General features: G+C 41.2%; 1 protein-coding gene across 1 annotated transcript in view; it reads left to right on the forward strand.

Moving 5' to 3' along the window:
• Positions 1–405: 405 nt before the first annotated feature.
• Positions 406–17171, forward strand: part of FAIM2 (Fas apoptotic inhibitory molecule 2) — a 38689-nt gene continuing 21923 nt past the window's right edge. Inside the window, exons 1-3 of the mRNA XM_034412242.3 lie at positions 406–1479; positions 5855–6041; positions 16721–16821. Of these exons, the coding sequence (XP_034268133.2) occupies positions 1465–1479; positions 5855–6041; positions 16721–16821 (303 nt within the window). The 5' untranslated portion in view covers positions 406–1464. The remainder of the gene's footprint in view (positions 1480–5854; positions 6042–16720; positions 16822–17171) is intronic.

Raw genomic sequence — 17171 nt, forward strand, 5'->3', positions numbered from 1 at the left:
GGGAAAAGTATTATCATAGAAGCAAAATGATCCAGACAATATGCTGTTCACTTAGCATGTATGTATGCATGTAATGTGAAAATGTATAAATAAACTGTTAAAAAAATTGTATAAATAAAATAAGATGTTGGAAGAAATATCCTTCTGGGTTCAGTTCCAAGTAGGGAAAAGGACACTGGAAACATGGTGGCTGCTTGGAAAGATGGTTTTAATGGTGGACAGGATCACATGCCTTGAAGATCTTGAGTGAAGGTGGAAAAAAAGCAAAAGGAGAGAGATGCTGAGAGTACCTGAGTTTTATACCCTCTCTGGGCTTTTGAATTTGAGCTTGTATTCTGATTGGTTGTCAGACTCCCATGCGGCCATGCAGGGGCAACTATGTAGGCTGTCCTGAGTCCCAAGATTGGTTGAGACTTGCTGCGTGATGATGTAATGAAAGGGCTTTGGGCAATTCCTATTATGGCTCTGCTTGAAGGAGGTAGATATTTGTTATATAGAATAGACTGGCCCAGGCCTTAATGGCCCATTGACAAAGGTGGGGAGGAGGCTGAGTTTCTGCCTTCCTTTTAGGGGAAATATTCTGCCCTTTTAATATTTCCTAAAATATTTCATTTTTTTTGGAGAGGGGTGGGTGCTAACTTCCTATAAAGCAATGTGCTTTATTGACAACAAGTCACAGCGAGGGTTGCCTGAAAGGAGTCGCTGATGCATCTAGGCCACAAAGCGGTTGACCTATGATTTTACAAATAAAAGGAGTTGAATATGGCTGTAACATTTCAAAAAGGACTCCAAAGGAATCAGTTGGTCTGTGAGAGAGAAAGGGGGAGATATTTACTGAACTAAGCAGAGCAACAGGGATTTCTCCCTGTCTCTGATGAGCAAAGCTTTTCAGGTGCCAGAGAAATCTAATAGTCCCTGGGGCTGTGCTGCCAATTGCTCCCTAGGCTGCTGTTAGTAACACAGGAAAGCGGGTGCCTCTAAGCGCATCTCATTTCATCTCTCTCCCTGCATCACCGCCTCCTCCCCTCCTGTTCCCACTGCAAAATGCTGGACCTCGACCTTCTTCTGCATCCTGGCATCCACCGGGTTCTATCTTCGCACTGCGATTCTGCAAAATCAGGCCCAGAAAAAGCCTTTAAAAAAAATAATAATAATAATAGCCACTTTCTTTCCTCTCTATTTCTTCCTTGACTGAGCCTGCTCTCCTCAGCATCACCCCCCACCCCTGTTCAAAAGCTGGGCAATGGTATCGCCCCAGCTCCATCAGCGGAGAGATATGCTCTAGATGTTGCTGGAACGTAGGAGCATTATTGCAGGCTGCGGCAGAGGCAGAAGCGGTGCCCACCCGAGAGAGGTAATCCTAGCCCAGCTGGCTGCTAAAAGAGGAGACTGAATCTGCTCGCCTCCATCCTTCCTCTCTGAAGGGGAATTATCCGAGCGAGGAGCGTCACTTAAGAGGAAAAGATGACGCAGGGGAAGGTAGGTTCAAGCTGGAGCAGGACTCTGCACCTTAATTCATGTGGCTGAATGACCTCTATATTCGATTTATCAATTTCCCATCACCCTCTTTATCTCAAGGGCTTGTAAGCTATCTGCTTTCTCTGGATGCTCAGTGTATACAGATGGAAGAGAGATTTTTATTATTCAATTAATATAGGGCTGATCGCCCTGCCTCCCTACGCTTCTACCAAGATTAAGTTTCTTAACAGCCCTAGAAAAATTACCTTAATCTAGATGACTCACAAACTTTATAAAGCATTTTTACTTCCCCAAGCAGGGAAAGGAGGGGAGGGAGGGCCTTCTGAATCCATAAGAGATACAATTTCTCCATGCTTGCTTTGGTTCTCCCCCAGTACTAAGAAATCTGTTGCCGTGACATCTTAGCAAGAGCATCTAATTGAATGTGTGTTGAGTTTCACCCCTTGATAGGTTTCAGGTTGCCATCCTGGATGGCAAATTATAGTGTGAATGGTGTATTTTATAATGCTCTAAATCCTGTTGGTTGCACGTTATATATGATCCGTTACCTGAATTCTCAACTTTGTCACTTGGAATGTCACAAGGACCAGGCATCAGATCCTAAATTTAGAACCTGTAATTCAGGAAGAGACATACATCTTCATTCAGAGAGCTGCAAATCATGGATTCAACAGCAAACATCTATTTTTGGACTGATATGCTGAATTCTGTGTTTTCTTTCTTTCTTTCTTTCTTTCTTTCTTTCTTTCTTTCTTTCTTTCTTTCTTTCTTTCTTTCTTTCTTTCTTTCTTTCTTTCCTGTTTTCAATCCTCGGGCTAGCTATATACCGCTTGCAGATGTTCCACTTAATATATCATTTTCTTCTTTTAAAAATAAATAATTCAAATTATGAAATCAACAATTCAGTAAAATTACTTAGCAGAAGAGGAATTATGTAACTTTGACTTGGGCACCAGAATGTAGCTGGAGGATGTTGAAATTTTGAATTCAAATTACATTCCTCTGGCTACCCAGTGACATTTAGGACAAAATATGAAATGATAGAATCTGTTCACCAAAGAACAGCAGGTCATTTTGGCTGGAGAGGGTTTTTTTTTTTTTTTTGGCAACAATCCCTATTCACTATTCTCCCCAATTCCCAATTCCCATCTTCGAAGTCTCCTTTTAGCCATCTGATACGCTCCAGATGTTATGGAACTATAATCCCGGAAGGGTCTGCTGATTATTGTAATCCTGGTGAGCACCAGGGTATGTGTGCATATGTGTGTGTGTCCAAGAGCTTGTTCCTTTGGATTAGGTCATCCCTGTCTCAGCAGCACCACAGTGACGCAGTTCTGGGTTATCCTCTTGTTGTGTTTCTGATTCTGAATATTTACCGATTGCCTCAGCTTGTGCAGCTAAAATGTGTTCAATTATCATAATCTGTATAGAATTTGTTATTTCACAGCTGCAAGTGGCTACAGGAAGGCTTTATTCAATCGAAAGAGCTTTCATTTTATTTCGTCTGTCTTTATGCGGCTGCTAGGTGATGGACAGTAGTGACTTAACCCAAACTGAATGACAAGCTTACAACTTTAGGCAGACTAACTAGGATTGAAGTCTTATTGAGGTTAACAGGATTTCTAATTTGAATCAGTTATTTAAAGTGGAGATGTCAAGGAGTACTGTCTATATTTTGAGAAATATATGGGAATGTGGCTTTTCTATCCAAGGATCTTTTTTGAAGAATTGGGTAATTTGTGTGCTTCCCACTAGGTTTTGTTCAGCTGTAACTCCCAACATCCTTAGCTAAACTGGGAATTGTTCAATTACATGCAGAGAGCTATTGTTTTCCCTTCTGAGGCCAAACTCTAAGACACATTCTGACATTGTCTTGGTTTCTATTGGCTTTCTAAAAGGAGGAATAGAGGAAAATACTCTTATGACTATGGCAACAGAAAATTGGATTTTATCCAATCTGTTCAGCTTTTTTAAGTCTCTCATAGAATACTAAGAGCAATCTAGGAAATTTAAATATGAGCACTTTCACAAATTAAATGAAAAATGTCAACAGCAGTATTATTCTGACGTTAATAGTAGATTAGATGCTTAGGAAGCTTATTTAGTCACAAAATAGCTGCCTTTGGAGATATATACACTTGCAAAGCTGCCATTTTCTAGAATATCAGATACCCGCTGTAACCCCCTATCCCAGGGGTCAGCAACCTGTGGCTCCGGAGCCGCATGCGGTTCTTTGGGCCCTCTGCTGTGGCTCCCTGTCAGGTGATCCCACCACTGGCTGGCCCCGCACCTCGCCCTCCCCTTCCAGTCACTCCTCGCCTGGCGTGAGAAGGTAAAGGCGATGGCGGGGGTTGGAGAAGCAGCCAGGGCAGAGACAGAGAGATACAGAGAGAGGGGGAAAGAGGGAGGGAGGGAGGGGAGAGAGAGATGTGTCAAAAGGATTTTGTAGTTCCCAGTGCTTTTTAACAACTGGTTCTCTCCCCTAATGACCGGCTGGGTAGGTGTGGCTAGGAGGGGTCATGTGACTGGTGGAAGTGAGTGACATCGAGTTGGCCACGCCCACCCAGGTTTTGTGGCTTCCGGTTTTTTCTTTTCTCTGGGAAAAGGGGCCAAATGGCTCTTTGAGTATTTAAGGTTGCAGACCGCTTCCCTATCCCAATTACCTTTGCATAATCTTCCACACTACTACTTTTGTTATTTTCTTGACCAGAAGACATTTTTTTCCAAAGAAAGCCCTGGACTGGTGTTTCCCATCATTTTGTTTCCTAAAATAGTGTCTATGATTGAGAGGTAGGTTTGGGGTCGGTGGGTTGGAGGGGGCCAGAAATTAAGATGATCTTGGAGGCTGACAATTTTCTTTGAAGCATGGCAGATTCATTGTCCCTGAAAGATAAGCCAATTGTGAAAATTAAAATATAAAATTTTTGAGAGTCAGTTTACGTATTTATGACTGGTGTGTTTCAAATGGTATTTTGGTTAAAAAATCCAGAGATGTCTTATCTAGAAATGGATTTATTCATGAATATATGTGGTATATTTCAATATAATTTTAGATTAAAAGAAGTACCCATGGATACTTTGATACTTGGGGCATTATTTGGAGACTCACATCTACCAGATTCTGCCTTCCATTAATAAAAGCTTCAGGAGCTCCTTGAAGAAAGACATTAATTATATCTAATGGATAAAATAAATAAATTGCAAGTTTCATGATTCATGTGCCTTCATTCAGCTGCTATTGGCTAACAGAAAGGCTCTTGAAATAATTGACAAGCAACCTTATGAAAAGTTTTGTTTCCATGAAGTACATGGTAGCAGTGAGAAGGAAGCTAAATATCTATGTTTGGTTTCAGTCAGTAGCTGTTCATGGTGATATGTCATCAGCAGTAGGTGAAATAATGCATATTTTTTGGTGTATAAAACACACTCCTCCCCCCAAAAAAGTGGGTGGAAATGTCTGTGCATTTTATAGAGCAAATGTTGCTGAAGCCCCGCTCACCTGCGGGCCCGCATCCTCCCAAAATACCGCCGATCAATTGTTCAAGGCTGCGGGGATTGCTGCCACCTATCGCTGCCTCCATGTGCCCCATTTTTGGCCTCCGTGCGTCCCATTTTTGGCCTCTATGTCCCATTTTCATCCTCCACGCATCCTGTTTTCAGCCTCTGAATGCCCTGTTTTTGGCCTTCACACATCCTTTTTTTGGCCTCTGCACATCCCATTTTTGGCCCGTTGCAGGTGGTGCCTGGAACGGGCCAAAAATGGGACATGTGGAGGCTGAAAACAGGATGTGCAGAGTCCAAAAATGGGGTGTGCGGTGGCAGCGGCAATGGGCAGTGATGACAGCGATGGGAGGCAGCAATCCCTGCAGCCTGGAACAGCGGATCGGCAGTATTCTGGGAGGCCGATCCAACTGCCAATCAGCTGCTTGTGCTAAACCAGGCTGTGCTGAAGCTGACCAGGCTGTTTGCTGTTTGCTGCAAGGAGGAAAATTACTGGGAGGCAGAGGCAGATTTTTTTTTTCCCCTCCCAAAAAGCTAGGTGCATCTTATAGTCCGGAACATTTTATAGTCTGAAAAATATGGTATTTATTTGAAAGGAAGTCAAGTTTTCTTTATAAATAAATTATTATTAAAATGGGATAGTCATTCTAGATTATCTGAGCAATGGAAACAGGGTTATTATTTCAATTTAATCTTCTTTAATCTAAATTCTGGGCTCAATTGTGGTTGTAAGTCGAGGACTACCTGTACCTCAAACCCTGGACCTCATCTACTTTTGATTCTCTTCTCCATCTCTCCCCATGTAAAATTTACAAGAAAAATGGTCATTCTTTTTTTTTTTAAATTAATCTTTTTTTTTCTTTCCCTTTTGCAGCTCTCTGTGAACAACAAGCCTGCAAATTCTGAAGGGCAGCAGGGAAATGCTGAACGAAAGCAACCTAGTGCCCCAGCAGTACCACCAACCTATGAAGAGGCAACCTCAGCAGAAGGGATGAAAGCAGGGGCCTTTTCTCCCCCGCTGAATGTCCCTCTCCATCCCACTTGGGCATACGTGGATCCCCGTGAGTTGTCTGATTAAAAAAAAAAAATAAACTCACTTGGTTTTGAAATTTGACGACTTCTTGTCCCATGTCAGTCTGTTGAATTTGTAGTAGATCTGAAATTCAGGTCAGAAAGTTTTTCTTCCAGTGAAAATGGAGCATGAGCCCCCCCTCCCCCCCCGAGCTCTGTTTTTGCTGACAGAGGGCTGCAGGAAGCCGTTGCGGCTGAAAACGAAGCCTGGGGGGCCTGCACACAGCTCCACTTTCACTGGCAGTGGGTGGCAAGAGGCCATTGCAGCTGAAAATGGAACCTGGGGGGGGAGGTCCACGCATGGCCACCCAAACCCGAACTCCACTTTCACTGGCAGAGGACTGTAGGAGGCCATTGTGACCAAAAACAGGGCTGGGGGCCCCATGTGTGCCCCCCCCCGAGCTCTGCTTTTGCTGGCACAGGGTGGCAGGAAGCCATTGCAGCTGAAAACGGAGCCTGTGAGCCCATTTTCGCCGGCAGAGCTCTCGGGCTCTGACACGAGTGACATCGAGATGACCACGGGCACCCTGGCCATGCCCACACCAATCCCCAAGGTCAAACACAACCCTGATGGGGTCCTCAATGAAATTGAGCTTGACACCTCTGTCCTAAATAATACCCAGTATGGTTAATTTACTTTTGGCTGAACAAGATTGTTGTCCCCAATTCGGGTCTGAGCCTGGTGCTAAAGCCAATAATGGATGCCAGACACAAAGTGCAGGTTTTCTGCTTTTTATTGGAGTACTCCAAGGAAAAGGGCTCCTGGCCAAAATGCCAAGAACCAAGAAAAAAGGGTTAAGTAAGCATTATTATTATTATTATTATTATTATTATTATTATTATTATTATTTAATCTTTAGTGAGATTCACAGCCTTTGAGGCTGGTTAATAGCTCAGCAGCTCGAGTCCTAACCAAGGACCTAGGATCTGTTAAGGTATCGTTGGAGGATGTAAGCTGTTCCGAGTAAGGTGGTTTTTTGTAGAGTCAAAATGTTCAAGTATTATTATTATTATTATTATTATTATTATTATTATTATTATTATTATTATTTGTTCAACTTGTATGCCGCCTTTCTCTGAAGACTCAAGGCGGCTTACAATGCATTCAAAAAACATATATAAAAACATTAAAAATTAAAACATTAAAAACAATTAAAACCCATTCACACCATTCATGGCCGGATCTCGCCAGATCGCAACAGCGAGATCAATGGCCCCAGGCCTGGCGGAAAAGCCAGGTCTTCACCGCTTTTCGGAAGGCCATTAGGGTGGGGATGGTCCAGATCTCAGGAGGTAACTGGTTCCAGAGAGCTGGGGCAGCCACAGAGAAGGCCCTCCCCCACTGGCCCGCCAGCTGGCATTGTTTAGCCTATGGGACCTGGAGGAGACCAACTCTGTAGGATCTTACCGGTCTCTGGGAGCTATGCGGTAGAAGGCGGTCTCAAATTATACATTTTCACTAAAAGAGGAAGCAGGACAAGTCAAGAAATATCTAATAAACATTTTAGTACTAATTCTACAATTTGTTCTATTGGTCTCTAGCTGTCCCTATTCCTAAACCTTGGCTAATGAATGCCCCAGGAGTTATCTAACACACATTTTATTGGCTGCAGGCCTTCACCATTCCTAATTTTTAGATGAGGCCTGCAACTTGTTTAACTCTTGTTACTTTTATCAGCTTTCTAACTACCCAGAATTGTTACAAGATTTACACATGCATATTTCCTGTAGATAAGCATTCTTTGTTCTTGCTAGACACACTCCCCATTTATAGGCTTCCTGATTTACTTTCAAGTGTGTGTTATGACCTGGCTTTATTTTAGCATACAGCCCATCACAATATATGGCCTGGCATTATGTGTGAATCCAGCCTTTGTGGTTGTTTAATTTAAAAAAAAAGCAGCTTAGCTATGAATATTGCCATGCCAGTGGCTATTATTTAGCTTATAGTTTTGAGATTTTTTTGAAGATGGAAGGTGATTCATCAGGAATCGAAGATCAGGAGATGAATGGGGGCAGTGAGAACATACCAAAAAGATGTCGGTGGATGGTGAGATAGACACTGGGAAAAAGAGGTGTGGGCTGGAAGATATCAGAAAGATTGGGGAAGGGTACATCCAAAGCATTCAAAATGCTTTGCCTTTTTTAGATAACACCTTTGAGTCATAACTGACTAGAGATGAGAAATTGAGTCCCAGAAAATCATGACAACAGTGAATGGGAGATATCATCAGTCCCCTGAAGATTCCAGTCCTGTGTCATCACAATGCAGTGACTTGGAGGACAGGACAACTTTGCGCCAAAACTTTTCTCCCATTGCTCTTCATTGTTTTTATTTTTTATTTTAACCGCTAGAGCCTTTCAATGCCTTTGGAGAGGTTTTTTCTGCGTAAAACCAACACAAAGCTGGAATCCCTACAGAAACACAGTAAATATAACTGATCAATTAATTTTTAGCTTAGCTATTACTGTACAAATGGGCATTTGGAAAGTGGATTTAAGGTAATGCCAAAATGGAACTGTTCCCCAAAGGCCAAGATTATTGACCATTACCACAATGGCAAGTTGTGAGGGTTGATTCTCTTAAGTCTTTATGGGAGCAATTTAATTTAATCAATAACTGCTTTTATAGGAACTTGATCTTGAAATCTTATAGTAGCGCAAGATTTTATTACAATTTACTGGCAAACACTAGAGTTATCATTACATTTTAAGCAATAACACGGATAAATCAGAATTATTCCTCCCCATACCCTGTTGCTTCCCTGACTAATAATGCTTATGTGAAATGTACCATATCAAGTAGATGGCGGGAATATTCAATTTGGAGATTTGATAAAAATGGGTAGCCCTAAATATATGTCTGAAATTCCTACCCTGAGCTATGTCCTTCGTATTATTAATATCGGTAATGTTTAGAGGATAAGTATAAGTGCCCATAGCACTTGGTTATTAGCAATTTGGTCATTAACATAGCATATATAGCAGTAAACGAAATAATCTGAGAGAATTTTTGCATCTGTTTAAAGACCCTCTACCAGGAAATATGATTCCCAATGTCTTCCTTATGGTAACTAATCCTGATACCAGACGAGAAAGAGAATGACATCTTATGGGCTAAAGATTAATTTTAATGATGAGTATTGTTGGAGTATTGGTCCCTAATATTTTGGGTACCAGGGACCGGTTTTGTGGAAGACAATTTTTCCACAGACTGGGGGACAGGAGGAGGCGCTCACAACATAGATCCCAGTGTACAGTAGGGTTTACTCTCCTATGAGAACCTAATGCCTGATGATCTGAGGTGGAGCTGAGGCATTGATGCTAACACTGGGAAGCGACTTCAAATATAAATGAAGTGTATCATTGTTCGATTTTGTGGCGATTCCTTTTGAGTGGTGTTCTGATTATTACTGCTGTGCTTGAACTGGTTACTTTATTTTATTCATTTTATTTTGCCTTACTGGGGTTGTTGATAACCACTTTGAACTAGTGGGATAAAGTGTTGTAAAACTGTATCTGTCTAAACTCTACAGGAGTCATCATGCCGTACTGTATTATAAAATGTTTGTAAACTTTGATTATTAATTGAATCTGTCATCATTTTAAATTGGGTGTCTATGCATCCTACAGGATGGCCCTCAATTTAAAGGTTTCCTCTGTTTGGGCTCTTCAACTGAGACCAGTTTCACACTAAGTAGAGAGAAAAAGAAGGCTCTTGTCCTTGTCCATCAATATCTAGCACCTTAATAGAGCTGATGTTTTGGACGTGTAATTTGGCTTAGATTAGTATTATTATTTCAAGATCAGTCAGTCTCTCTCTCTCTCTCTCTCTCTCCCTCCCTCCCTCCCTCCCTCCCTCCCTCCCTCCCTCCCTCTCTCTCTCTCTCTCTCTCTCTCTCTCTCTCTCTCTCTCTCTCTCTATATATATATATATATATATATATAAATTTGGATAGACATATTTTAAACAAAGAAATGCCTAGCTTTCTTCTTAATTGGATATGATATGTGTAGTAGCACTCCGATTGTTTATCAAAGAATTCAACTGTTATTTTAATTCAGAAGCTTGGATAATGTTTTTCTTAGTTGTTAGCTTAAGCAAGATACCGACTGTTCAAAAAAAAAAATCAGGCTGGTGCAGCGGAAACATCTGTCTCTGGAGGGACAGAGTTTTCATCATAAACTATGTCAAGGTGGTTAATCTCAGACAATTAGATAAGGCCAAGGGAATCCATCTGCACAAGTATTAATTATATTCACGAGCTCAGCTTGCTTAATATTCAAGCCTGTGGGTCAAAGGAAAGCCTTTGATCCACAGCTGAAAAATAAAATCCAATCTATACAAAAAGTATAGTTTTCACCATTTCATTTTATCCTATTGCTAGCAAAATGCTGCCTATTTGGTTTGGAAGATGGTTCTCCCCCCCCCCCCCCCGATTTTCTGGAGGTAGGGACTTACAACCACAATTGGGAATAGAATTTCTGTCATTAGTCGATGTGGTCATAAAATGAATCATCATCATGTGATCAGACTTGACTTTATTACTATTTCTTACCAAGCAAATCACATATGAACCATGTGGTCATTAAGCAAATTCAGCTTCCCCAATTGAATAGACTTGTTGGAACTGACTGAGAACAAATCCCATTCACATAACTGTAAGACGCTGCAAGTGTAGAAAATAAGAGCTGGTTGCAAGGCACCTAAGTTGTGATCATATGACTATAGGTATGTGTGTGTGTGTGTGTGTGTGAGAGAGAGAGAGAGAGACAGACAGAGAGACAGACAGACAGAGAGATGTTGTAACTTTGAGGATAGGTTGTAAGTAACTTTTTCCGAGGCCGTTGTAACTTTGAATGGTTGTTAAAGAAATGGTCATAAGTCAAGGACTACCTGTCTTACAATTTATTTCTGTGTCTTATGCACATCATATCATGTGCTTGCTTGCTTATCTGACTTCCATAGGGCTCCTCTTGATGGAGAAAGGATTTCTAATTGTAATCACTGAAACGTCACTTCTGAGATATATTTGAAAGGAGAGACTTAAAACAATAAAGATCCCTGATCAGAGATGGATTTCAGCAGGTTCTGACCAGTTCTGGAGAACCGGTAGTGGAAATTTTGAGTAGTTCGGAGAACCGGTAGTAAAAATTCTGACTGGCCCCGCTCCATTTATTCTCTGCCTCCCAAGTCCCAGCTGATCGGGAGGAAATGGGGATTTTGCAGTAACCTTCCCCTGGATTGGGGAGGGAATGGAGATTTTATAGTATCCTTCCCCTGCCACGCCTACCAAGCCACGCCCACCAAGCCATGCCACGCCCACCAAGCCACACCCACAGAACCGGTAGTAAAAATTTTTGAAACCCACCACTGTCCCTGATGATCAGATAGCAAACAGCTCAATAAAATTATCAACCAAGCATGAAGTGGCAATCAAACAGACTAAACCTTTGCTTGAAGGTATTAGGAAAAGGAGTGAAAATAAAAGAGTATTGTAATACTACAGTGTTATTTGCAGTGCATTATTACAGTGCATTTTCTACAGTGGTAACTGTGTTGGCCTGTGGCAGCAAAAAACAGCGGAGAGTTATATTTCACCTTACAAAATAATAGTTTCTTTATGGCAGAGGCTATGATCCATGATAGATTATATTACGATAAATTTTTGTCTTAAAAATATTGGAAATTCTTGGTGGTGGTAGTGATGATGGTGATGTTAATCTCCAATGCACTGCTTTTGGCTTCCTGTAAATCATCCTGGACTGGCAGCAAAACCATCCCTACAATTATATTGAGACGTGATTCCTGAATCTGGATCCCTAATATTGAGCCCCAATATGGGAAGTTAATCAGTGGTTTTGCCAACCCCCTGCTGGGTTTTTTCTGCCTAATTTCCCAGAATCCCTCTTCCTTCTTGATGCAGAATTGTGGAAAAAGTTATGGTAGAACCTTTTCAGATTAACAAATTGCATTAAAGACATAGGTTTTAATAAGCTACAGCTCACTTCGCGCAATGTAGTGAGATGGAATCTCTGCCAAATGCCAATGATTAAGGATAGCAATAAAAGAAGGTTATTGCTTCAAAATTTATTTGTGCCATGATGGCACAGTGCTTAGAGTGCATTATTGCAGGCTATGTCTGCTGACTGCTGGCTGACTGCAATTTGGCAGTTCAAATCTCACCAGGCTCAAGGTTGACTCAGCCTTCCATCCTTCCGAGGTGGGTAAAATGAGGGCCCAGATTGTTGTTGAGGGCAATAGGCTAACTCTGTAAACTGCTTAGAAAGGGCTGTAAAGCGGTATATAAGTCTAAGTGCTAGTGTTATTGTAGCCCCCCCTCCCCACAAGGCATGGGTTCTTTTCATGACATTTAATACATAGAAAACCAACCCTCTCATCCACCCCAATAGCATTACAGGTACTCCTCGGGTTAAAACTGGTCACTTAGCAGCTATTTGAAGTTATGACAGACCACCCCAGAGCTACTTACAAGCTAATTTTGAAGTTCTAACGCCTGCCCACCTCCTTGTGGTCATGTGATCACATTTTGGGCAATTGTCAGCTGACCTGCATTTACAGTCTTTTGCAGCATCCTGCAATCATGTGATTGTAATTTATAATGTCTTTTGCCGGAAACCAGCATTTCTAGCAAAAAAAAACACCCATTGGGTACATTGCCCATTGCAATGAACAAGGACACAGATTAAATTTTGTAGCTAATCAAGATTGTTGGATGAGCAGGCACAAAAACAGCCAGGGAAGTGATTGAAGCCTGGGAAACAGGCCCCTTGTCAGTCAACAGGAATGCTGAATTATCACCAGCCTATCAAATATTTAGGAGCTGAGAGCTTGGCACAACGGTGAAATCCACTTACCTTCGCTACCGGTTTGGAAATGAGAGCGCGCGTGCGCTTCTTCTGTGCATTCATAGAGCCTTCTGTGCATGCGCAGAGGGTCAAAAATGGGTCATAATGACGTCCCGGCGGGTGGGCGGAGCCTCCCGCTGCTGGTGCTACCAATTCGTGTCAGCTGGATAGATTCAGCTGGATTTCATCGCTGGCTTAGCAGGACAAGGAAACGACAGCCAATCGCTAGCCATCAACACACCAATCAGACAATAGAAAAACACCACGTAAACATGAATCACCGAACAGCCCAAAGCACGTATTCCAGTAGAGAAATTCCCTGAAGATGGGCTTCAGCATGAGTCTGAAAGCTCAGAAGAATAAATCTGTGGTTCCAGTGACCGACCCAAATTCGATTTCGCACAATGGGTTTGCTTCATGACCGCCATGTTTGTTTAATGATTTCGGAGTTTGCTTAATGACTGCCGCAAAAAAGGGGATAAAATCAGGCATGACTTAACAACCATAATTCCAGCCTCAATCACAGCTGTAAGTCAAGGACTAGCTGTTTAGTGTTTCAATAGATAGAATGTTAATGGAATAGTTGAAACAGAAACGTGATTTCTGTGATACCAATCACATGACCTTGGCATGCAGTTCTTGCAGTTTCACACGTCACTGGAGCCTAAACAAATCATGAAGTTGTTGCTTTCTTGAGATCTTCACATGATCCCCAGAGGACAACGTCTGCCCAGACTCCCCTTGTCTTGTGGCCTTTTGATCCCTCTTTGCAGCTTGTGGGTCAGATCTTTCAGCAGAACTGGAACATGCAGTTTTCAAAGTCATTCCAGGTTCATCTTTGACATTTTTCTTTTTCATTAGATCTTTGACCTCTGATACTGTCACCTGTGACATCTTTTAAAATTGCCCATCTAGGAGATGGGAACTTTCCATGTACTTCAGCCTCAAAAGTAAATTCAAGTTTATTCTTTCTTTCCCTATTCCTTCGTATGTCCAGGGTTCAAATGCACAGAACCCACATAGTCCAGAAGCAAGGTATAAAACAGGGAATCTTTTTTTAAAAAATCTAAAATAGACTTAATAGAATGGCAATTAAAAAAAACCCCTACATATCCTACTTATACTTTAATTTTTAAAATGTGTGTTTATCTCTTTAGAATTGTAAAATACTCTTATTTGTATAAAGAGATGCCCAGTGGTGCTTCTTTTTCTTTGCATGATTTTATTATTTTCAAGGCATGTTGGTTCTGTCCTGTTTCTGCCTCAGCTGGAAATTAGCTGTTCATAAAAGATTCAAACAATCATATGTGTACATGTGCATGCATATTTCCAGGTGAAAAATATCTCTCTCTGCACTTTCCCCTCACATTTTCTGTGCCATTTCACTAGTCCACTCATGATATAGAGTTTTCTCTTAAGTAGGCATTTCATATAAATTTATGGGAGTTGCCACAACTGGAGATGTTCAAAAACCCAAGTCTAGTTTCATTTGCACTCCTACCTGAATATAAGAATGGCAGATTCACCCATCTCATATTAAAATTGGTATATTTTTCTCTCCTTCCCTGTCCACATTTATTAGTTGTTAGTACAGTATTGTGTGATATCCAATTTATAGGAACGAAACATCGTTTTAAAATAAAGTATATCAAGATAGGTTCAGTTTGTTTATTTGCAGCTTTTATAAGGTTCCCCAGTCAAAAGACTCACGGTAGGTGAGATTAAAAAAATAAAAATTAATCACATGGATACCACTATTGATCAATTAGGGCTAAAGGCTCAATGGATTGTGGTGATTTTCTGGTTATTTTTGAATACTGTGGGAATGTTGCACTATATTGTTGATAATAAGTTAGAAGCAGGCAGAGGGAATCACCATTTCTTGTCACAACTACTTTGATCAGCTGGGTTGGAGGCTTTGTTTGTTGTTCTTCCTCATGGAGTCCAACAGTCCTATGAGGTATGGAAGGGAAGCACCATCACAGTTTGCTAATTCAATGAATGGCTGGGAGGACTTTCATCATTTTCTGAGCCCAACTGCCCTGGGAGAAGAAACAGGTGTGAGTATTCTAGAGCAGTGTTTCTCAACCTAGACAACTTGAAGATGTGTGGACTTCTAGGATTCCACAGCTGGCATGGCCGATGATCTTCAAGTCGCCAAGGTTGAGAAACACTGCTTTAGAGTAATGGTCTACCTCTGAAGGCCATTTCTGTCATAGCTGGCCATTACTGGCATTGGAAAACAATGCCTGACTTGGTGCAGGGAATGAAGTGCGATGTAACTCACAAGTGTATGACTTTGAATAAAATGTGTTAATGAGAAAAAGTATGGCCAGACTCCTCTTGCTTTTTGGTACCGTGAATTAGCATGACTTTCCTCCAACATTATTTGAGCTCCATAGGGGGAGGAAATATCTCCCTATAGAAGACTGACTGCCATTACTTGCAAGTGATTTCAGAAGAAAGGAGAATGGGGTGTGGATAGAAGGAGGGAAGTTTTCATCAAAACTGTGTTATATCTGAAGTACAAGTAAGGTATTTGATAAAGTAGACTATAACCTACTACTAAATAAAATAGAAAAATGTGGGCTAGACAGCATCACCACCAGATGCATTCATAACTAGCTGATCAATAGCACTCAATGTGTAGTCCTCAATGGAACTGCATCTATATGGAGGGAAGTATGCAGTAGGGTACCCCAAGGCTCTGTTTTAAGCCCAGTACTCTTCAACATCTTCATCAATGATTTGGATGATGGGATAGATGGGGAGTTCATCAAATTTGCAGACAACACCAAGCTAGCAAGAATAGCCAACACTCTGGAAGATGGGCTTAAGTTACAGACTTGATAGACTTGAACATTGGGCGCTATCTAACAAAATGAAATTCAATGGTGAAAAAAGTAGGGTTCTAAATTTAGGCAAAAAACCCCCCAAAAACAAAAAACAAAATGCACAGGTACAGTATATATGGTACCTCGCTCAATAGTAGTAACTGTGAGAGGGATCTTGGAATCCTAGTGAACAACCATTTAAATATGAGCCAGCGGTGTGCAGCAGCTGCCAAAAAACCCAACGCAGTTCTAGGCTGCATAAACAGAGGGATAGAATCAAGATCACGTGAAGTGTTAATACCACGTTTCTTATGAAAAGAAGGACTAGGGGTGACATGATAGCAGTGTTCCAATATCTCAGGGGCTGCCACAAAGAAAAGGGAGTCAAGCTATTCTCCAAAGTACCTGAGGGCAGGACAAGAAGCAACGGGTGGAAACTAATCAAGGAGAGAAGCAACGTAGAACTAAGGAGAAATTTCCTGACAACAATTAATCAGTGGAACAACTTCTCCAGAAGTTGTGAATGCTCCAACACTGGAAATTTTAAAAAAGATATTGGATAACCATTTGTCTGAAGTTGTGTAGGGTTTCCTGCCTAGGCAGGGGGTTGGACTAGAAGACCTCCAAGGTCCCTTCCAACTCTGTTATTCTGTATTCTGTATGTAGTGGATAGACATCCCAGAATGAATGTGGGCTGCTGAAACCAGCCAGAAGAGCTAATCAGTCCATAACATAGACTTCTATACTTTCATGGTCCCTATGGAGGTATAATTTGCCTTCAATACTTTGATTAGCTCAGAAAAAAAAATCAGATAATAGGTTAATTCAATTTAATTAAAATTAAACCTGAAACTTTGTGCAAAATAAATATTCAGACCATAAATTTCAGTAGGGAAGAGCACAGTCTCATCTTATATGACATACCCCTTTGCTTAGACAAATTCTTTATTTTCCACCTGTTTCAGATTCCAGTCCTAACTATGGAAGTGGATACTCAGGGGAAACTGAGACCCTCACAACGTTCAGCTGGGATGACCAGAATGTGCGCAGAGTATTCATCAGGAAGGTAATGTCAAAGCAATTAAGACCAAACCAAACTCAACGCTTAATCACTAGCGAGGAAGAATGGTAGGTTGCAAGGGCTTAGTTCATTTTATGCAGGTCAGAAAGAAGTACAAGATCAAGAACAGGTGTTAGAACAAAGATACAACATCAGATAGAATCAGAGGTAGATTCCAGAAAGAGTCCAGTCATGAAGAGGGGCTTCAAAAAAAAATAATCAACGCCAAGGTCAATTGTCTACTAAATTAAATCACAATTGTTAAAATTACACTCAAACTTTAGCCCTCAGGCTATCTAAAATTCCTGCCTCTTAGTTTTAGATCTGGATCATCAGTTTCCTCCACTCTCTGAGAC

Source organism: Pantherophis guttatus, chromosome 2 (genome assembly GCF_059756535.1).
Source record: "Pantherophis guttatus breed Tessera chromosome 2, ASM5975653v1, whole genome shotgun sequence".
NCBI lineage: Eukaryota > Metazoa > Chordata > Lepidosauria > Squamata > Colubridae > Pantherophis > Pantherophis guttatus.